At 43.8% G+C, this 22,579-nt stretch overlaps 1 protein-coding gene across 3 annotated transcripts in view; it reads left to right on the forward strand.

The window, feature by feature from the left end:
* Positions 1-22,579, forward strand: part of DOP1B (DOP1 leucine zipper like protein B) — a 232,104-nt gene that overhangs the window by 181,467 nt on the left and 28,058 nt on the right. For all 3 annotated transcript variants that reach the window (XM_068270459.1, XM_068270460.1, XM_068270461.1), the window contains 6 exons: positions 6,924-7,049; positions 13,893-14,027; positions 14,126-14,181; positions 18,408-18,512; positions 18,703-18,769; positions 18,872-19,016. In XM_068270459.1, the coding sequence (XP_068126560.1) occupies positions 6,924-7,049; positions 13,893-14,027; positions 14,126-14,181; positions 18,408-18,512; positions 18,703-18,769; positions 18,872-19,016 (634 nt within the window). The remainder of the gene's footprint in view (positions 1-6,923; positions 7,050-13,892; positions 14,028-14,125; positions 14,182-18,407; positions 18,513-18,702; positions 18,770-18,871; positions 19,017-22,579) is intronic.

Genomic DNA, 22,579 nt, shown 5'->3' on the forward strand with positions numbered 1-22,579 from the left:
TTTACAATGCCTCAGTGACAATCCAACTCCTAATAGCATGGTGTAAACAAGGATTCTTATCTCAGCTAACAACCTCCCACCCCATTTAGATGTTCTGTTTCACTTAGTGGATCCGAGATGAAAAACTAAAGCTGGCCATACACTGGCCCGATTTGCCGCCGTTTCGACAGCAGATTCGATCACTGGGATCGAATCTGCTGCCAATCGTTCGCGCTACACGCCGAATTTCGATCCATTTCGTCCGATCCTGTCGATCGATCCGTGCGGAAAATGACCGTCGATCGCCCGCGGGTAGGGAGCGCGTCGCTACCGGCGTTCGAGTGCCCGGCGACTGACGCAATAGAGCGGCAATACATTACCTGCTCCGCTGGCGCGACTACCCCCGGTCACCGCTACTCCGTGTTTGCGCTGGTCTCCGGCATGCTTCAGTTCCTCCTGCCCGGCAGGAAGTTTAAACAGTAGAGGGCGCTCTACTGTTTAAACTTCCTGCCGGGCAGGAAGAAGTAAAGCATGCTGGACCTGGAGACCAGAGCGGAGACGGAGCAGCGGTGACCGGGGGACTGGAGTGCGCCGGCGGAGCAGGTAATGTATGCGGGCATGCGGGCGGGGGGGAGCGGCGGCAGCACCACTACCACCAGAACAGATTGTGAACGGTTTCAGGCTGAAATCATTCACAATCTGTTTGCAGTAAAGCCAGCCATACGATCCCTCTCTGATCAGATTCGATCAGAGAGGGATCTATCTGTTGGTCGAATCTGATGGCAAATCGACCAGTGTATGGCTACCTTAACTATAACAAGAAACGTGTCTATATATCTTATCTAAAGTTTAGATAGTTTACACAGCAAATCTAGCTGCAAACAGATTTAATAGAAAATGATTATTTCTTCCTGTGATACAATGACAGCAGCCATGTTGTTAGTAAACATTACACAGAGGCAGGCTTATCTGCACCATCAGCTCTCAGACTGTGAAAAAAACCTAATCTCCCCTCCTCCCTCCTCCCCTCTGCCTGTGAAACCAATGGCTAGTAACACCTCCTCTTCCCCCTGCCCTGACTGAGCTCCCATGAGCCCTTGCTACTGCCTAGTCTCTCTGAAAACCTGTGGGCGTGGTTTATTTAGTTTATAGGGAATTAGAGTATTAAAACAAAAACAAAAAAGTATTTGGCTTGAGGAATGCTCTATAAACCATAGGAAAGGAACACAATTATGCAATGAGTAAAAGTTCACCTCGGATCCACTTTAAGGCATCTTAATGACATGTATTTATGCTTGAAAAAAATCTGTGTATCCCCTTTTGATGCTGCATGTATATAGCTGTCTGTTTGCAGGCTGATGGTACAAACAGGATTTAAGCCCGACGAAGGCTGCAAAGTCGAAAGCTTGCTTATTCTTATTCTTCTTTTTTGTTAGCCAATAAATGGTATCATTCTGATTTAAAACTTCTTGCTTTATTTGTTATGAACGTCTCATGGGCCAAGATCACCAAATTCTGATTTCTTTTGTGTGACATGGTGCAACGATAGGGGGTTAGAACCGGTGACAATGTGGAGAAGGAACTCTCACAGGCTGCTGAAGACACTCCATTAACCAGGGCTGTTACATACAATTTATGTAATTCAGAAAAGGCTTCCTTGTACTCCTGCAGGTATTTACACACAGAGGACAGGTCTGCTTCATTTGGAATTTTTTTGAGCAGCATTTCTTTTGCCGCAAGGATTTCCTTTTTCAGATTTGCATTGTTGTCTGCCACTGTGCCAGCCAGCATAGTCAGAGGCTGCAACTGAGTTGAATCTTAAAATGCGCTACATTTGGGTGTAAGACAAGATATGGCTTTCATCAGGTCAACATTTCTCTGTGAAAACCGTGTCATTTCAGAAATGGCCCTGTCAAGGATGTTGAGCAGAGATCTTTTCAGAGACTGATGGGGATTAAGGGTAGGATTATCAGAATCTCTATGGCACACAGTTGAGAGCACAACACTTTGACCGAGGTGTTTGCTCATTGTTCTCCTTCTCTTTGGAAGATGAGAATCATCTCCAGCGGCCGCCTCAGGTAACTCTGCCCAATGCTCATCTTTATGAATGTTTTTTAGGGACTCCAATGCTGCACCAATAACCTCAGAAGCACTGCACATATCCACAGACTGAGACTGTAGAATTGCATTTGCTGGTTTCAAGACACCAAACACCTGCACTAGAAACTCTCCAGTCTCAAAGAAGTGATGCCTCCTAATATGACATAGCTGACCCGACGCCTCAGTACACAAGTCAACTGCAGCATCATCATCCTCTGTCGTCTCTGATAGGATACTGAGAATATGGTCTTGATTTTCAACAATGCACCTGGTCACCTCATAGTGTCTTGTCCATCGAATTTCAAGCAGCCTTTTAAGATGAGGTGCATCATATGTCTCAGACACGTGGTGGTGCTGAAACAAACTTGTACGGTGAACTAGAGGGGTCAAAAAAATCTTTTTGCACATGGTTCACTCTGCATGGCATGCACAACTACTAGGTGCAGTTGGTGGTTATAGCAGTGGATATATGGAACATATCTAAATACAGTAGCTTGTTTTGGAGCAGAGATTGTACCCCACTCATCACAGAAGTCCCATCATAACACTGGCTAAGTATGTTGTCGGCACTGTAGCCAGCATCAGAAAGATGTGCCCATATCTCAGCGGTGATGTACACTGCATCAAGTTGATGCAAGTCAAGCAACCCAATAAGATACTCCTCCGGCATAGAATTACTGACAAATCGAATCATCACAGACACATTTTCCACATTGCACCTGTCCCTGGTCCCATCACTTTTGAGGCAGAACCCTACAGAATCAGCATTTTCATATTTTTCCAGACCTTTAAGCACCATGGGCTTGATTCACTAAGACAAATAGCATGCCTTATCAAAGTTAGCATGCCTTATCAAAGTTAGCATGCCTTATCAAAGTTAACGCTCCTTATCAGAGTACCATAGCGAACTTATGCCTGCTAATTAGCAATGACAAGAGCTCCACACGTCTTGCCCTGAGCCCATGCAAGTTCGTAGCGCTCGCTATGCTACTCTGATAAGGCATGCTAACTTTGATAAGGCATGCTATTTGTCTTAGTGAATCAAGCCCCATGTCTGCCAGTTTTTGAATATTGTCACTTTGGATATCCTTAGAGGTGTACTTAGCATTCTTTGGGATACCATTAGCAATGCTTGCTAGCTTCTCGTCCTTCTCTAAGGTATACGCCATTCATTTCAGAAAGCGACCTGAAGCAATGGCATCATTACCTGCTTCATCCGGCCTCAAGGTTTCTGCAGTCCCACAGAGCCCCAACTCATTCACACAGAGAAACCTAACAGCACTGCCTACACTCTTGACATAGTAATGATTTTTTCAAGTTGTGTTTTACCAACCAACAGGGAGTCTACAGTTCCCCCTTTGGCTCTCTGCTTTTGTGCTGAGCCCATACACTTGAAGCAAGCACATGATTGTGGCTGGACACATGCCTCTGTAGCCCCTTGTCTCAATCAAGGGCTGCTTTCCAGTTGTTAAAACCAGTTAAAGTAAAAACAACATGCCTCTCATTAACAACGGTGCTATATTTACAACAAGGGAAACAAAAGAAGGCATATCGCTCAACAGAGTATTCTAGCCATGGTCGTGTGCGGTACCAGACAGGATTAAATGATCTTACATAGTTATACAGTTATTTTGGTTGAAAAAAGACATACGTCCATCGAGTTCAACCAGAGAACAAAATACAACACCAGCCTGCTCCCTTACATATCCCTGTTGATCCAGAGGAAGGCGAAAAAACCCTTACAAGGCATGGTCAAATTAGCCCCAAAAGGGAAAAAAATTCCTTCCCGACTCCAGATGGCAATCAGATAAAATCCCTGGATCAACATCATTGGGCATTCCTAGTAATAGTAGCCATGGATGTCTTTCAACGCAAGGAAAGCATCTAAGCCCCCTTTAAATGCAGGTATAGAGTTTGTCATAACGACTTCCTGTGGCAATGCATTCCACATCTTAATGTTGTACCAAATGCTTTGGGTAGCTACCTACTACTGGCTGAGATGGTGCATTGCTATTTAAATCACTGGGTATCAGTTGAAGCTGAGCAGGCTGCTTTAGGACAGCACATGTGGCTGGAGGAACAGGAGAAACAGTGCTGGCTGATGCTGTAGTAGTAGTAGTAGCAGCAGCAGCAGCAGCTGTCTCTGAGGCACTAGCAGCAGTATCATTGCTACTACTGTTGTTAGTAGTAGTAGTACAGATAGGAGCAGCACTACACTTATTATAAGCTCTGAAAAATGGATGCATTGCAGAAGTAACTTGCCAGTTGCAACACAGAAATATTTTTCTTTAAAGGTTAATATGCTGTTGCGTATTTTTACAGCAAAGAGGACGTTCTGCACACTTCAGATAATTGCAGGATTCATCAGCTGCTACACAGAGATATTTTTCTTTAAAGGTTAATATGCTCTTGCCTATTTTTTAGAGCAAATAGGAAGTTCTGCACACTTCAGATAATTGCAGGATTTGTCAGCTGCACGTTGCAGCAGCACTGCAGCAGACTAAGACTCTGTCTGGGACAGGCAGTGGCCCTGGCCCCTGTCTGACCTATCTATCTGACTGCCTGCCTGCCTGCCTGGCAGGCACTGGCAGAGTGGCAGACAAGCGGCAGCTCAAGCAGTGGTGGCAAGCAATCAGGTACATTCACACGTCTGATATTTCTGAACGACTTGTCGTTGCAACTGGTCGTTTGAACAACAGTTTGGCGTGTGTACGAACGATTGTTAGACTGATAGCAGCAGTTTTGACTGATCCGCTTGGCCGATCCGTGGACTAATGTCGTGCAAACAACAGTTAGGTCCGTACATGAGTACAAACAACTTGTTGTTTGAAAGTCTATTAGTTTGATACTAATAGACTTTCAAACAACAAGTTATTTGATCTAGTCCATTGTTCTATCAAGTCCATTGGCCAGTCAAACGACATGGAAATGAGCTGTAATTAGCACTTCAAACGTTTTGTCGTCTATGTATACAAGGAGTCTGAACGACTGTTTGTTTGAATGACAATCGGGCATAAAATCAGACGTGTATATGCTCCTTTACTACAACAACACCACAGTTTGTGTAACAGAGTGGAGGAGAGGAGATTAGGAGAAAGAATCTAGTGCAGTGTACACTGCACAGTGACAGGTGCACGCAGCGCACAGTCAGGGTCAAAACAACACACGACTACTACACAATAGAGAGCAGTTAGCAGCACTCAGCACAGCAGTGTCACAATGGCGGGCTGGCGTGGCAGCTAAGCTCTCTCCGAGTCAAGGGTATGACGTCATACGCCAAGAGGAGGAGCCGGAGGACCAGTTGAATACAGCCGAGCGGTCATGTGACTGAGCAGCCACATAATCACTGTGCACCTCCCCCAGCTGACGTGCCGTATCCTCTCCTCGCTGGCTCTGCGTTCCAGAAACAGGCGGAGGCAGCCGGTGGCCGGGCTGATTCCCTTTGAGGGAGCAAAGTATTTATTTGTGGGGGTGCTTCCCCCTCTTGCCCCAACGTATAGCCGGCCATGGTAGGAGCGCGCCAGCGGACATGTCAGCACGCGCCCGGAGAGAACGCATTACATGGGGGACCAGGGGGGGCGGAGTGGGCTGCACAGATTTCCAATACATTCCATGCTAAAATCTGCTGGAAATGTGTGTGCAGCACACCGGCAGCAATAGATCCCGCTCTGATCAGATTTGATCATAAAGGGAACTATCTGATGGTCGAGCCTAGTGCCAGTGTATGGGCACCTTTATGCACTAAAGTTCTGTTAGGATGTGGTGCACTGTGCATAAATGACTATCCTAGCATGATACTTATGTCCCCCCTGAGCTGGTTGCAGGGTGACTCCAGCTCATCATGTGATGCAGCTGTCTGAGGATACCGATCCAGTTACTGCAAACCGCATGCTTTCCAAGATGCTGAGTATTCTGTGCAACTAAACGGCCTGTTATCTCTGCTTTATTATTTTAATTACAAAGTGTATGGAGTGCCCCTCCCTCCCCAGGCATAGGAACTGGAATGGACTGGAAGATGCTAGGAGAAGCACGCTCTGCTTCTCCTGGCCTTCCCCTCCCCCACACTAAGCACTATGCCCCAGGGGCTTAACTAGACTTAACTGGGCCCCCCAGCGAAACTTTGGATGGGGCACTACCCACCCATCTGCACAGGTAAACTGAGAACCAATGCTATTCATTTGGCTAGTGCACACTTGAATGTGTTTTCCACATACTGATTAAAACAGACAGCAGTGAAGCTCTGCAGACATTTTCTCTATCATTTGCATTAGCTTCTGTGATAAATTGGCATGTTTTCACACAGAAACAGACAGATGAGTGTGCTCCCAGCCTCAGCTTATTACACTCACTCTGTCCACCTTCGATGGCAGCGGAACTGGCTCCGCAGCCTTCTCCAGCATCACTACAGTACACAGCACTGGAAGGGGGTGGAGAGGCTGGGGCAGGGCGCTGTACACAACACCCTGCTGAACACTGAATAGGGACTGTCTACAAATCATTGTCTGCTGCAACTTTGTATTGATTTCTGATTCCTTATCAGTGGCTGAGCAGATGCAGTCATTAGAACAATTGTATAGAGAGCAGAACGTTTTTTCTCTCTGTGACCTCAGTTGTCAGTCTCTCAGGACAGAGAAAAGAAACTTCTTCCCCCATGGGGCCCACGGTGGCTTCTGGGACTCCCTGTGGCTGCATCCCTTGCAGGGTCTATTGTTACACCCCTGCTATGCCCATTGCTGATTGGTGCAGGAACACTTCAAACTCCTCCCTGGAACCATGGGTGTGTGTGGCACTGACGTATCACCAGTTTATTCATGCAGCTGTGTTTTTTGTTTGTTTTTTTACAGACTCTGAAACAGAAAGTCCTGGAATTTCTGAATCCACTGACAGGACACTTGGGAGTGCAGCTGATAGCGGCCGTTGCTGCAGTCTGGAAGAGGAAGAGATACAACAAGGCTCTGAGTAAATCCAAGGTAACGCCCATCATTCCATGGGGTTCTGTGTTACGGATTGCAGAGTGTGTGTACTGGTCACATGATCAGACTTGTTATCATGTTACTATCTGTATCCATATGAATGTACATGATAGCGATCTTCTGTGGCAAGAGCCGGGTTATCCACCAGGAAACCTAGGCAGGTGCTTGGGGCCCACTTGCCACCTTCTTTGACACCTCTTCACTTCAGCTTACCAAAAATACCACAGGGGGCTCCCATGTACTACTTTGCCTAGGGCCCCAGTGCATCTCATTCCATCTCTGCCTGTGGCTAGCAATGATGCTCTGAGCCGTTGGTGTAAAGAGTTGGCAAGAGTGCATATTGTTTTATCTTATTTCCTTGTGTATGATTTTACCATAAACCATTTGTGAAGAGACATGAGCTTGCTTCCACTTTGTCTGATCCACCCAGTTACACCCACACAGTTGGACCGACCCAGCAGGCTGGGGGAGAGAAACATACCACACAATAGAAATCTAAAGAAAAGGAGAGAATTCTGCAGTCTGAAACTCATAGCCCTTGAGTACAACGGCTTAGAAAAGCTAGCCACAGGTCACATGACCAGAGCTTTAGGGTAAAAAGTTAGCAAATATGCGTTATTTACCATGTGGAGGAGATAGGTGAATATATAGGTAAATATTCTTGGAACCTGTACATAGACTTTTTATTTTCATTGACCAAAAGGTTTATTGAATACAGTGGAGGGAATAATTATTTGACCCCTCACTGATTTTGTAAGTTTGTCCAATGACAAAGAAATGAAAAGTCTCAGAACAGTATAATTTCAATGGTAGGTTTATTTTAACAGTGGCAGATAGCACATCAAAAGGAAAATCGAAAAAATAACCTTAAATAAAAGATAGCAACTGATTTGCATTTCATTGAGTGAAATAAGTTTTTGAACCCCTACCAACCATTAAGAGTTCTGGCTCCCACAGAGTGGTTAGACACTTCTACTCAATTAGTCACCCTCATTAAGGACACCTGTCTTAACTAGTCGCCTGTATAAAAGACACCTGTCCACAGAATCAATCAATCAAGCAGACTCCAAACTCTCCAACATGGGAAAGACCAAAGAGCTGTCCAAGGATGACAGAGACAAAATTGTAGACCTGCACAAGGTTGGAATGGGCTACAAAACCATTAGCAAGAAGCTGGGAGAGAAGGTGACAACTGTTGGTGCGATTGTTCGAAAATGGAAGGAGCACAAAATGACCATCAATCGACCTCGCTCTGGGGCTCCTCGCAAGATCTCACCTCGTGGGGTGTCAATGGTTCTGAGAAAGGTGAAAAAGCATCGTAGAACTACACGGGAGGAGTTAGTGAATGACCTCAAATTAGCAGGGACCACAGTCACTAAGAAAACCATTGGAAACACATTACACCGCAATGGATTAAAATCCTGCAGGGCTCGCAAGGTCCCCCTGCTCAAGAAGGCACATGTGCAGGCCCGTCTGAAGTTTGCCAATGAACACCTGAATGATTCTGTGAGTGACTGGGAGAAGGTGCTGTGGTCTGATGAGACCAAAATAGAGCTCTTTGGCATTAACTCAACTCGCTGTGTTTGGAGGAAGAAAAATGCTGCCTATGACCCCCAAAACACTGTCCCCACCGTCAAGCATGGGGGTGGAAACATTTTGCTTTGAGAGTGTTTTTCTGCTAAGGGCACAGGACAACTTAATCGCATTAACGGGAAAATGGACGGAGCCATGTATCGTGAAATCCTGAACGACAACCTCCTTCCCTCTGCCAGGAAACTGAAAATGGGTCGTGGATGGGTGTTCCAGCACGACAATGACCCAAAACATACAGCAAAGGCAACAAAGGAGTGGCTCAAGAAGAAGCACATTAAGGTCATGGAGTGGCCTAGTCAGTCTCCGGACCTTAATCCAATAGAAAACCTATGGAGGGAGCTCAAGCTCAGAGTTGCACAGAGACAGCCTCGAAACCTTAGGGATTTAGAGATGATCTGCAAAGAGGAGTGGACCAACATTCCTCCTAAAATGTTTGCAAACTTGGTCATCAATTACAAGAAACCTTTGACCTCTGTGCTTGCAAACAAGGGTTTTTCCACTAAGTATTAAGTCTTTTATTGTTAGAGGGTTCAAAAACTTATTTCACTCAATGAAATGCAAATCAGTTGCTATCTTTTATTTAAGGTTATTTTTTCGATTTTCCTTTTGATGTGCTATCTGCCACTGTTAAAATAATCCTACCATTGAAATGATACTGTTCTGAGACTTTTCATTTCTTTGTCACTGGACAAACTTACAAAATCAGTGAGGGGTCAAATAATTATTTCCTCCACTGTATAAAAAGAAAGGCAGTACAAAATATACAGATATATAAAGATACAATGGTTGTAAAGTGCACAACAAAGTGTACAAAATAGCTCTATATAAAAATGACAAACACAGTACAAAATGTACAAAAAGTATCTAATATAGAACATACACATGAGTGGTATTTATAGATTCTAAGGCGTAAGCAGGCTGGAAGAAGAGGAATGAAAAATAATAAAAAGGAGAAGAGGGAGAGAGTATAACTCCAGTTGGTAAGGAGAAGGGATCAACAAAAGGAAGAGGAAGTAGCAGACAAGGTAGGTAAGGAACATTAGACATTGGCCGGTTAAGAACCTATACACATCTTTATAACATCTCAACTGACATTGTTTGCCCACCTGTCCCAGATTTTGTTGAATTTAGATGGGCATCCCCTGTGCTGATATACTAATTTTTTAAGAGGAAGATCATTTTTTACTTTGATTTTCCAATCGAGGAAGGTGGGATAAATAGGGGATAGCCATATAAATTAAATACACACTTTAAGCATGAACAGAGTTCCCAATAAAAAGTATTTGTCAAATTTATTTATGTCTTCGTCATATATATTGAGAATACAGCATTTGACATCTAATGTAGCTGGGGACCCCATAGTTTCATGAAGAAAGGTGACCACTTGTTTCCACAAGTCAGCAATTGGAGGACAGAGCCAAAGTAAAAGGAAGGGTTAGATGTTGCACATTTGGGACAGGTATTGGGAGTATTATTGGAGTATTTAGAGATATGTCTAGGAGTAAGGTAGCTTTGATGGATTATGTAAAGTTGGATCAGGCGGTACCTGATACAAGGGGATACAAGACGGGTGGCGAGCAAACAGTCCTCCCAATCCTCCTCGTCGATTTGGATATCTAGTTGTTGCCATTTATCTTTAGATTTCTTCACCACTGGACCTGCAATATGTTCATTTAGTACATTGTATAGAGTACCAATATGGTGAGGAAGTGGGCCATCTTTGAGGAAATCCATAAGAATTGAGTTCTCAATTAGTGAAAGGCCATTGGGTAATTGAGTACGTAGAGCATGTTGTAACTGTAGTACATGAATTGAAATTGTGGAGGTAATGAGTAGCGAGTTTGTAGATCAGTGTATGTAAGAAGAGTTGAATGTATAATTATTTGACCCAGGTAGTGAATTCCCATGTAAGCCCGTCGGTTAGTATTATTAAAGAGAACCAGAGACGAAGCACCCTCATGTATTTTATTACATTTATCAGTGGGAACATGACAGTAAACACCTACCCTGCTTTTAGTTTCATTGTTATCTGCTTAATTAGTCTATTAGCAACTGTGATAAGAATCCACCGACTATTCAGTCGAGGTTTGACCTGGAATCATTATAGCTGAGTCACTCTTCTGTGTAGTCTTTTCAAGCCCAAGCCTTCCCCTCTCCTGGCTTAGATTTCCTGCTTTGCATACTGAGAGCTGTGATGACTGGCAGGGGCTGCTGCTCCTGAGAGAGAAGCCCTGTGGCTGTAATATGATCCCTGTGTGCTCTGTGTGCACTAGATACTGATAATAACGGCAGTTTCATTCCTATGAGAGACACTTCCTACAGGCAGCTGTACATCATACCAAAATGAAAGCACATAGATGAAAGGCTGCATTTAGCCTAGATAGTAGCATAGTCTCATATAGGCTAGACAGCACATCCAGAACAACTGATAACCCGGAAGGAGAAGGGATATGAGCCGGTGGCCATATTTGATTTTTCCTGGAGCAATAATGGATAAAAAACACTAAAAAAGGCACACCAGAGCGGCGAAATTATCAGGTAGAGCATTTATTCTTTACAAGCTATCAACTGATATGTTTATTTTGTGTGAAACGTTCATCTCTGGTTCCCTTTAAGTTTAAATAACTCAGGGAGTTAAGGGTTTTGCCAGATGGGTGTGCAGTATTCCCACATAGAGAAGGATAATAGTCTGCCCGCAACCCGCCATATTTTAGAGGCCTGTAGTAGGATAGTGTTTTGTTGAGCCTGGGTAGTGAGAGTGCCTTTTAATAGAGCAAATGGAAGATTGTTGGTGCTATCTGTAGAGGAAAAGCCTAACAGATCCGGGGATTGTAGGGAATTTGATATGAACCAGTGTGCTAATTGTTCTAACTGGGAGGCAATATAATACAAGAAAGGAGATGGCAGGGCCACACCGCCCAGAGAAGTGGGACATTGTAATATAGCATGCCTGAGTTTGGCCCTGGATTTGTTCCATACAATGGATAGTATAAGGGATCTAAGCTCATTAAAGAAGGATATAGGAAGGTATACAGGTGAATTGTGCAATATATAAAGGATTTGGGGCATTAGAACCATTTTAATCAGGTTGATGCGACCCATGACAGAAAGTGGCAGTTTTGTCCAGGAGGACAGCTTATTTTGGGTAAGTGGAAGCAGAGGAGCCACATTGTCCTTATAATAGCCAGCTGCTGAGGCTTGGACCACTGTACATAGACGTTTAACATAACTTGATAATGTTGATGAATGTGGGATGAAACTCCATATTGACTGAACAAATAAAATAAAAATCATCCAATGAGAAATTACTTATTTAACTTACCTATCCTGATTTTTTTAGTTCCCTGCCAGATTTAGGAGAAATGTCATATGAAAAAATATATTTCTGCTGGTTTCCATCTTTACTGTTTCTCTGTGATGCCAAAAGTGACATCACTTCTGACTTTTTTTTTTCCGTTTTTCTTCAGCCCAGTTTATTGTTAAATGTCCCTCCCTACTGCCACAGCTTACTGTCCCTCTCACATCAAACATCACCTAGAACAGGCTTATGTCACTGTGTAAACTTTTCAAAGGGTGAAGTGGGATTCAATTACCTTCTTCTGGTTATAGTGTCCTTATGTTATCCATATAAAGCTTTCTGTTATTTGCATGCTTAGATAGTCTTGATACTGTAGCTAAGGGAAAAAAAATTCCCACAATCCTGTTGGCACTGTACAGTTACTAAAATTTAGGCAAAGGAACCCAGACCAGGCAAAAATAAAAAATTGGGGGACATAAGGGAACCAATTATAGAAAAAAAGGGGTTTTCATACATATTTGGGACTATTTTTTGGCAATTTTTTTATTACGAACACTTTTACAATGTTTTAAAATGTCTCTGATTAATTCAAAAGTACATGGGTAGTGTTCTCACCAAAAACAATGGAAGATGAGACATTTGATTATCCTATCGGTGGAGGAGTGACTGACTCATTGATATCTTCTCTGACTCAGCCGGTGAAAGGAAGTGCACCCTGATATGACCACCCAGGACTAGTCAATGGTTCAGCCTTGACCTCTGGTGCACGAGGAGTCTGCTCATACAGTATAAAATAACACACAAATACACAGTATGGTGCAAATGAACAGACTGAGTTTAATAGGGTGTGGAACACCCCTAAACGTAATATGACCTAACATGACATACATGGCATAAACTTCAATATACAGATATTGCAGAGACCTATAAAAAAACAGCTTGATCTATAAGAAACAATATAACTTGCATAAAGGAAAATGAAATGGTATCAAAGAAGGAAATGGTATACAGATGTGTGCTACTGTGGTTAAGCTACTTTCTATGTTGGCAGCATGCCCAGACTATATGGTGAGCCATTTATCAGAAAAGCTTGCTTAATCTAGGACAGTCCTATGCCTTGCAGTTTCCTGGCTCACAAACAGAAAAACGTGTATGAAAACCTGAAGCTGGCACAATAGACATACTTTCAATATATACCGTATTTTTCGGACTATAAGACGCACCTAGGTTTAGAGGCCAAAAACCGAGGGGAAAAAATATATACTAAACTTGGTGCATCCATGATGGTGGGGCATCTTGTGGATTATGCCACCTTTGTACTTCATGACACCTTGTACTTCTTTTGTGTCCCTGTGTCCTCCTCTGTCCCCCATGTGTCCGCCTCTGTCCTCCTTGTGTTCTCCTTTATGCCCCTTTGTGTCCCCCTGTGTCCTCCTCTGCATGGGCACAGTGCAGGTAGTACCCGACATTGCAGTGGGTTGGAGGTTCGTATTGGCAGTCATGAACTCCCAGCATTCGGACTATAAGATACAGTGACTTTTTCCCCCCACAGCGAGTCTTATAGTCCAAGAAATACAGTATATATGTATATCTGTAATATAAAATGGGTGATAGGAGAAACACAATGGATGCTATGTTCAAGATGGATGACGGGCATAAGGCATATATCCTTTCAACCGGCAAATAGGATTGACACACCTCGGCACTCCGCTTGTTCAGTTTTCTCTATCAATAAGATGGACACCTGCACCTGCTTGGCCATAGATCTTCAAGCATATATTCCAAAACCCCTGCCTATGATGACTACACTTCCAGTAGTCAGACACTTTTGTTACCTCCTCCTGATGAACCCATCCTAGACTAGTGGTCTCTCCGTCTCCTCTAGATGCTGGAAACTTGGAGCTACTAGGCAATGTAGGCTTCATCAAAGCTTTCTTTTGCTCCTGCAGATTATTCCGGTGCCCAGTGACTCTCAGCAGATATTAGTGGACCTTGTGTGGTCTCTTAAGACACTGCGGACCGACACCATCCTGCAGCTGGTGAAGGAGGTTGTTAAAAAGCCACCTCAGATAAAAGGAGAAGAGGTAACTATATAGCATCATGTCTCTGCTCTTTCCAATCATATTTGCCTCTGATAGACTCAATGATTTCCATGGAATTTTCTTCTTCTTTACTTCCACAGAAGTCATCATTGGTCGATATCCCCATGCTGCAGTTCAGCCATGCATTTATGCAAAGGTAACAAATACTTGGGAAAATGGTCATAGACATGAGGCGTACCTCTGAAATGGCCACCGGGAGACTTGGGCACAGTGTAAGGCCTCATTCACACTAGTGTGCGTCTGTCCACTTCTATCCGCTTTTCAGCAACATGTATCAATCTGTAACATTGATGTGCTGAAAAAAAATGGATAGTAGCGGACGAAGTGTGAATGAGGCCTAAATCCGATAAATGGCTCACTGTGCTCCTACACAAGTCCCGGTGGAGTTAATTACTATTCTTCCTCCAGGCAGCCATGGATAGTGGGGAAAGTTGTAATTCGGCTGCCAGCTGCCGCTGGCAGCCGAATTACAGAGTTTCTGTAGTAATTTGTGCTCCATCTTTTGACGATGCCCAAATTACTCACTGAGCGCCGCTATAGCCGTAATTCCTATTAAGGGCTATGGTTGCGCCGGCTGCGCCCAAATCTCTTTAGCTGTTTTTACAGCGCTCGCACATGAGATGGTGGGCTAATATAATAGTACATGGGGGGGGCATAATGGTGGTAAAGTCATCTAATACTAATGGTATGTGAGGCTTTAGGCTCGGTTTTGCAAAAATGGAAAACTGGTCTGTGTAAAAACTGATTTTCTATCTTCGACACTACACTCCATTTGCGCGCGGTCAATGCGACACATCTGGCAATTCAGAAAAATGTACTGCATATCCAAACTTGCGCTCTGTTCAGCAGATCGTGTGGAACGGATTCGTTCAAATGGACCAGTGGGAATGGATCCATAGGTTAACATTGGATTAGTTAGCATCCGTTAAGATCCGTTCCATCATTTTTTTGGTGCCAGTGTGGCCTGGGCCTAAGGGAAACATAAAACGTGTGGATCTTGGTACATTGCTCAGGGCTATTGGGTATATAAACAGGAGAGAGGATTGCCCAAAGTCTATGCTTGGAGTATAGGGGATCTGTGAGTGGGAATTCATTCTGTTGAACGTATGAGGGGATCTGTGAGTGGGAATTCATTCTGTTGAATGTATGAGGGGATTTGTGAATGGGAAATGCTGTTGGATGTACAGTGGGATGCAAACATTTGGGCAGTTTTGTTAATTGTCATGATTTTCCTGTATAAATTATTATTATTTTTTTATTTATATAGCACCAACATATATCGTAACAATCGTTGGTTGTTACGATAAAAAATGTCAGTTAAATGTATCATATAGGAGACACACACACTGATATTTGAGAAGTGAAATGAAGTTTATTGGATTTACAGAAAGTGTGCAATAATTGTTTAAACAAAATTAGGCAGGTGCATAAATTTGGGCACCACAAAAAAAATTAAATCAATATTTAGTAGATCCTCCTTTTGCAGAAATTACAGTCTTTAAACGCTTCCTGTAGCTTCCAATGAGAGTCTGGATTCTGGTTGAAGGTATTTTGGACCATTCCTCTTTCCAAAACATCTCTAGTTCATTCAGGTTTGATGGCTTCCCAGCATGAACAGCTCTCTGTAACTCACACCATGGATTTTCAATTATATTCAGGTCTGAGGACTGAGATGGCCATGCCAGAACATTGTACTTGTTCCTCTGCATGAATACCTTAGTGGATTTTGAGCAGTGTTTATGGCCGTTGTCTTGTTGAAAGATCCAGCCTCGGCGCAGCTTCAGCTTTGTCACTGATTCCTGGACATTGGTCTCCAGAATATGCTGATACTGAGTGAAATCCATGCGTCCCTCAACTTTGACAAGATTCCCAGTCCCTGCACTGGCCACACAGCTCCACAGCATGATGGAACCACCACCATATTTTACTGTAGGTAGCAGGTGTTTTTCTTGGAATGCTGTGTTGTTTTTCCTCCATGCTGTAACGATTGGGGAATTATCTCCGAGGTCAGCGCACAAGCTGTGCGCTGACACTGCGGAAATCCTCCACAAGCGTCTGAATAACAGAACCCAGCTTTGGTGCAAAGCACCTGTAGAGGGGAATTCCCACCGGCAGATGGAGCTGTGGAGTGCAGAGGAATAAACCCTCGGCACTGCCACAGATGCCAGAAAGGAATTGTACGAGGGGAAGCAATGCACAGCAAACAATAACAACCAGAACGCCAAGGAAAATAACAAACGCACTTGCTAAACGCGGTCGCCGCATGAGAAGCGCAACAGCGACAAAACACGTTAATGGCGCGGTCTCCGCACGAAAAGTGCAACAGAGACAAAATGCGCCAACCCTGACTAACAAAAGAACACAGGAAACACAAACAAACAAATAACAGAAACGCTTGCTAATCGGTTGCCTTACCTCAGGCAACAGCAAGCGTTTACTCCAGACCGACAGATAGACAGACAACAGAAACGAGTGAGAAAGGATCCACTGCTCTTCCGCAAGTGCGATCCGCACAACAAGACAGACAGAAGGCGTAACCAGCAGCAACCGCAGCTGAGGTTAAACTCCAAGACAGAATACAGAGAGATCCACCGCCTCTAACGCTAGGGCGAGTGCGATCCAAACAGACAGAGCGATTTTCTGTCAGCCGCCGCTGGCAACAGAATAATCGCAACAGAAAGACAAAACGATTCACTACCGCCAACCGCTGGTGACAGTGCAATCGCAAGGACAAGACAGAATAGGCAGTACAAATATAACACAACCTGACTGCACTAAATAGGAATGCAAGGAGCACTCCCAAAGGGTAGCTACTCTAAGCTAGCAATAATAGCCTACAATTCGCAGAGGGCTGCGACTCCAGGTAAGTAAGCAGGAACAATCCTTCATGACCAGCAGGGAATTCTGGGAGGACATGGTATTTATACTGCAAGCCATCAAAGGAAACAGCTAAGCAATTTGCATGACAAGTGGATGCAAATTCCTCACCAGAACAGCAACTCTGCAACTTGCAGAGTGAAGACAGGTCTCTTTTCCAGGGACCTGCAGCACTCAGACCTAACAAATGGTCAAAAAGCTGTCTGCCTGTGCAGACAGCAGAGCAGATCATTACACATGCATAATGCCCCTTGTTATGCCCTAATAACTCAATTTTAGTTGCATCAGTCCACAGCACCTTATTTCAAAATGAAACTGGTTTGTCCAAATGGGCTTTAGCATACCTCAAGCGGCTCTGTTTGTACTGTGGGCGGAGAAAAGGCTTCCTCTGCATCACTCTCGCACGCAGCATACTCTGTGTAAAGTGTGCTGAATGGTTGGACAATGCACAGTGACTCCATCTGCAGAAAGATGATGTTGTAGGTCTTTGGTACTGGTCTGTGTGTTGACTTTGACTGTTCTCATCATTCGTCGCTTCTGTTTATCCGAGATTTTTCTTGGTCTGACACTTCGAATCTTAATTTGAACTTAGCCTGTGGTCTTCCATTTCCTCAATATGTTCCTAACTGTGTAAACAGACAGCTGAAATCTCTGAGACAGCTTTCTGTATCCTTCCCCTAAACCATGATAATGAATAATCTTTGTCTTCAAGTCATTTGAAAGTTGCTTTGAGACCCCCATATTGCTACTCTTCAGAGAAAATTAAAAGAGAAGGGAAATGTGCAATTGACCTCCTTAAATACTCTTTCTCATAATTGGATTCACCTGTGTATGTAGGTCAGGGGTCACTGGGCTTACCAAGCCAATTTAAGCTCTAATAATTATTTCTAAAAGTTTCGGAATCAATGAAATGACAACAGTGCTCAAATTTATGCACCTGCCTAATTTTATTTAAACAATTATTGCGTACTTTCTGTAAATCCAATAAACTTCATTTCACTTCTCAAATATCACTGTGTGTGTCTCCTATATGATATATTTAACTGACATTTTTTATTGTAATAACCAACGATTTATACAGGAAAATCATGACGATTAACAATGTTGAGGGGATCTGTGAGTGGGAAATGCTGTTGAATGTATGAGGGGATCTGTGAGTGGGAAATGCTGTTGAATGTATGAGGGGATCTGTCAGTGGGAATTAATGCTGTTTAATGTATCAGGGGATCTGTGAGTGGGAATGAATGCTGTTTAATGTATCAGGGGATCTGTGAGTGGGAATTAATACTGTTGAATGTATGAGGGGACCTGTGAGCAGGAAATGCTGTTGAATGTATGAGGGGATCTGTGAGTGGGAATTGATGCTGTTGAATGTATGAGGGGATCTGTGAGCAGGAAATGCTGTAGAATGTATGAGGGGACCTGTGAGTGGAAAATGCTGTTGAAGCACATTGTTTTTATAAGCATTGTTATTCATTTTCCAAGGTTGTCACCGTCTGACATGCAGGAAAATTTCCAGCCTTTGCTGACGCTGCTGAAGGAGTCGGTTTCTCTGAATTTAGCTGCTCCTGGATATTTCCTACTATTAAGGTAGCTCACACTTCTATGACTTCATGTATATATTTTTGTAATCAAAATTTTACAAATGTACATGGGTCGCATAAAGCAAGTGGAGTACATTTTTGGTGCCCCAAAGAATGTGATCAGATTTTAGGTCACGAATGTGAGATTTAGAAGCATTGAGAGTTTCCTGATGATTTCTGCTTGTGTATTCTTCTAGCATGTTGAACGACTTTGTCACCAGGACTCCGAACTTAGAAAACAAGAAGGACCAAAAAGATCTGCAGGTAAACCATAGAAATACTGATTAGACCAAGAATATCCATGTATGCATGTGCAGCCGTATGCTGAAGGGCATTGGTTACTATAATGAGTGTGGCGTGTTACAGGAGGTGACACAGAAGATCCTGGAGGCGGTTGGGAATGTGGCCGGCTCCTCTCTTGAGCAGACCAGCTGGCTGAGCAGGAATCTGGAGGTGAAGGCCCAGCCTCAGGTGTCCCTGGATGATTCACATGGGGATGAAGAGATCTATGGTAAGATGATGGTCCTTCAGAAAAGCTGTTGTGTATTATACTATATGAGGGTCTTCAGAAACATTCTAGGCCTGTCCAAAAAGGGTATTCCCTTCATAATCCAGTTTGTCATGAATTATAAAAGCAACATTATAAATTCAACAAACTTGTTAAACTTAGATTGAAAAGACGATCAAGAATTTTAGAGGCCTTCCAGATCTTGTTGCGTTTTTGGTCTTAACATTGCCACACATTTAGCCTTGCACACACGGGAAGATTCTCAGGCAAGCATCTAACGCGTTTTTTTTTGTTTTTTTTTTAACGAGAATGTTTATTTGAATTTGTCATATTAAAACACAACATAGAATACAGCAGTCTGTACAGCTGTACTAAAAGGAAACATAAAAGGGGAAAGGGAAAAAAATTAATGTCCATCCAGCAAGCGACCGCTTACAATCAGAGGAAATAGGCAATATTAAATATAACCTTGGATAATACACGTTATTGACATATGATTATTGGAGTTAGAGCAGACCTGGTTAACAATTCACAGAGTCAATTAGTAGACCACTTGTTGCCTAAAGTCATATCCCTAGTGATAGTCCTGAACCGAAATGTTTATATCAAGGTTGAATTGGTTCCTTGCTTGATACGTGAGTTTGTATAATGGTAGGGCCAGAATAACCAATCGTTTCTATTCTGTTACAGATGATGACAGAGGCAGCCACTAACCCAAAACAATGTTTTTCCTAGCATAGAATAACAATATTCTAATCAGAGTTAAATGATTTTTGGAGCAAGCCAGATATTCCACCATTCCCAACATGCAGAGTTTACAATCTAGAACCACTGGTAAGGAGAGTTTATCCCTAATGCTAGGCATACACGGGTCGATCCGGCGGCCGATCAGCCGCCGGATCGACCCCCGCCGCGTTCCCGCTTGTTCCCGCCGGCACTTCTTATCACCCGCTCGATTCTCTGCTATTGTCCGCCTGCGGGGATCGAGCGCGGAATTGATCCCCGCGGTGATCGGACACGTCGGATATTATCAATCGAGCCATCAGGCTCGATTGATAATCCTCCCCTCGACGCCGTGTATGCCCAGCATAACAAAATGAACCACTGATTTCCAATCTTGTTACCACTGATCATTGCCATACACACTACACAGTGAAAAATGTCTACATTGAGGGCTTTACACTTGAAACAACATTCATCATGTGATGGGCCCATTTTACTTAGTCTTGCTGGTGAAAGATATGCTTGATGTAGCCATTTAACATTAATGAGTCTATCATTAGATACTATCACCACTTTGGGAAAAGTTTCCACTACCGTATATACTCGCAAGCAAGCCAAATTTTTCACCCCCCAAAAGTGGCCCAAAAGTTGGGGGGTCGGCTTGCTTGCGAGTCATGGGTAGGTGGTGCCCCTCCCCGCTCCCACCGTGGCCGCCGCTATTACCTTAGGCGGCGCCGCTTCCTCTATCCCCGTCCTGCTCCGATAACTAACTCATTCACAGCAGCGCGCCCCTCGCTGCTGTGATGATGGAGGAAACCATAGAGAGCGGCTTCCTGTATTGGTGATGCCGTTACTATGGGAACCGCTCTCTATGGTTTCCTCCGTCATCACAGCAGCGAGGGGCACGCTGCTGTGAATGAGTTAGTTATCGGAGCAGGACGGGGATAGAGGAAGCGGCGCCGCCTAAGGTAATAGCAGCGGGGGGAGCGGGGAGGGGCACCACCTACCCACCTACCCATACTGGGGCACTATGCTAGCTATACTGGGGCACTATACTAGCTATACTGGGGCACTATACTAGCTATAATGGGGCACTATACTGGCTATACTGGGGCACTATACTGGCTATACTGGGGCACTATACTAGCTATACTGGGGCACTATACTGGCTATAATGGGGCACTATACTGGCTATACTGAGCACTATACTAGCTATACTGAGCACTATACTAGCTATACTGGGCACTATACTAGCTATACTGAGCACTATACTAGCTAAACTGGGCACTATACTAACGATACTGGGCACTATACTAGCGATACTGGGCACTATACTAGCGATACTGGGCACTATGCTAGCTATACTGGGACACACTAGGGGAATAAGGCGGCCAGCATTTCCTACCCCCGGCTTATATGGGGGTCAATCATTTTTCCCTGTTTTTTTCAGGTGAAAGTTGGGGGGTCGGCTTACATGCGGGTCGGCTTGCTTGCGAGTATATACGGTAATTCCTTTCCGTTCTCTTGCATTAAGGAAGGTTCAGCCCTTTGCCGTTTTTCCCTGATATTTTTTATTTTTTGATCAGTGCCCTGAGCCATGAGAAACGTGTATAGATTAGTTATCTGTTTAGATTTTTCTTGATTCAGTAATCGAATTTCTAATGCTCTAATTTCTAATGCCCTAATGGCATGTCTCAACTGAAAATAGCTGAATCATACATATCTAGGTAGATAAAATTAGGATCTGAGAGTATTAAAAACCTTAAATGACCCATCTATAAAAAGTTGTGAGATATATCTAGCACCATGCGTGTGCCAGCTGGTTTGCAGTTCTGGGAGATTAGGGTTGCCCCATAATGGGGAATTGTGTGAAGCATATTGGATGGGCTCTCCAAGAAGTTTGCTTTTTTTAAATATATTTTAATGGTGGTATTAATAAGGTTCGTACCCACAGGGTCATTTGACACTTCGTATCGATATATCGCCCCACATAAAAATTCATAGGAGCCAGCAATGTCTGCTTCAGCCGCCAGACTAGAATCCTGCCTGTCCCCACTCAACCAGCTTTGTATAGGTATTAGTTGTGTCGCCAAATAATATTTGCATCTAACGCGTTTACAGTGGCCCCAATTCCCCACAGTGCATTGACGAGCGATCTGCCTGGCCGATTGTCTTATCTGAGTGAAGGGCGAAGGCAATGTTCTCCTATTTCCTCTGCCTGTTTTGTGGTACACAACAACATCAGACCTCCATAGCAGTGTAGTGGCATATCTGTACAGCCGTGACCCCAAACTGGTCAAGTCCCAATCACTGCAGAGCGACATTTCTTCGTACAAGGCTTTGAGGTTGCCACTCCACTTTGTCTTAAGCGCTCACTAATACATCTTTTTTGTACAATCTTACCACTTCTATGTAATATGAGGGACTACTTAAAGTATCTACATAAAAATTGTATTCACTCAGTTTACCCTTCAACTACATAGGGTGAACATGTGAATGTTTGTGTTTTTTTTGCAAAACATGCACTGTTCGGAGTCCTTCAGGACAAAGTTGAGAAACACTGGTCTAGAGGCTCCCCTGGTGACGAATTTCCCCACCCCCACCCAGGTAGTCAACACTAATGTGGGATATTGCATGGTACTTGCTGCGCAGTGTGGCCACTCTCGTTCACGGAGGGGAGCGCAACCGCAAAGAAGAAGAGGGTCTCCACCAGTAGTGGAGGGTTCGTGGAGATCAGGGAGGTCTCTGGATCTTTTTTGGGGGTAGGGGGGTACCTGAGAACTTTATCTATTCTATTTGCTTACTAATTACTTCTCTAGGAGTGCATCTGATAATTTGTTGTC

Source organism: Hyperolius riggenbachi, chromosome 2 (genome assembly GCF_040937935.1).
Source record: "Hyperolius riggenbachi isolate aHypRig1 chromosome 2, aHypRig1.pri, whole genome shotgun sequence".
Taxonomy (NCBI): Eukaryota; Metazoa; Chordata; class Amphibia; order Anura; family Hyperoliidae; genus Hyperolius; species Hyperolius riggenbachi.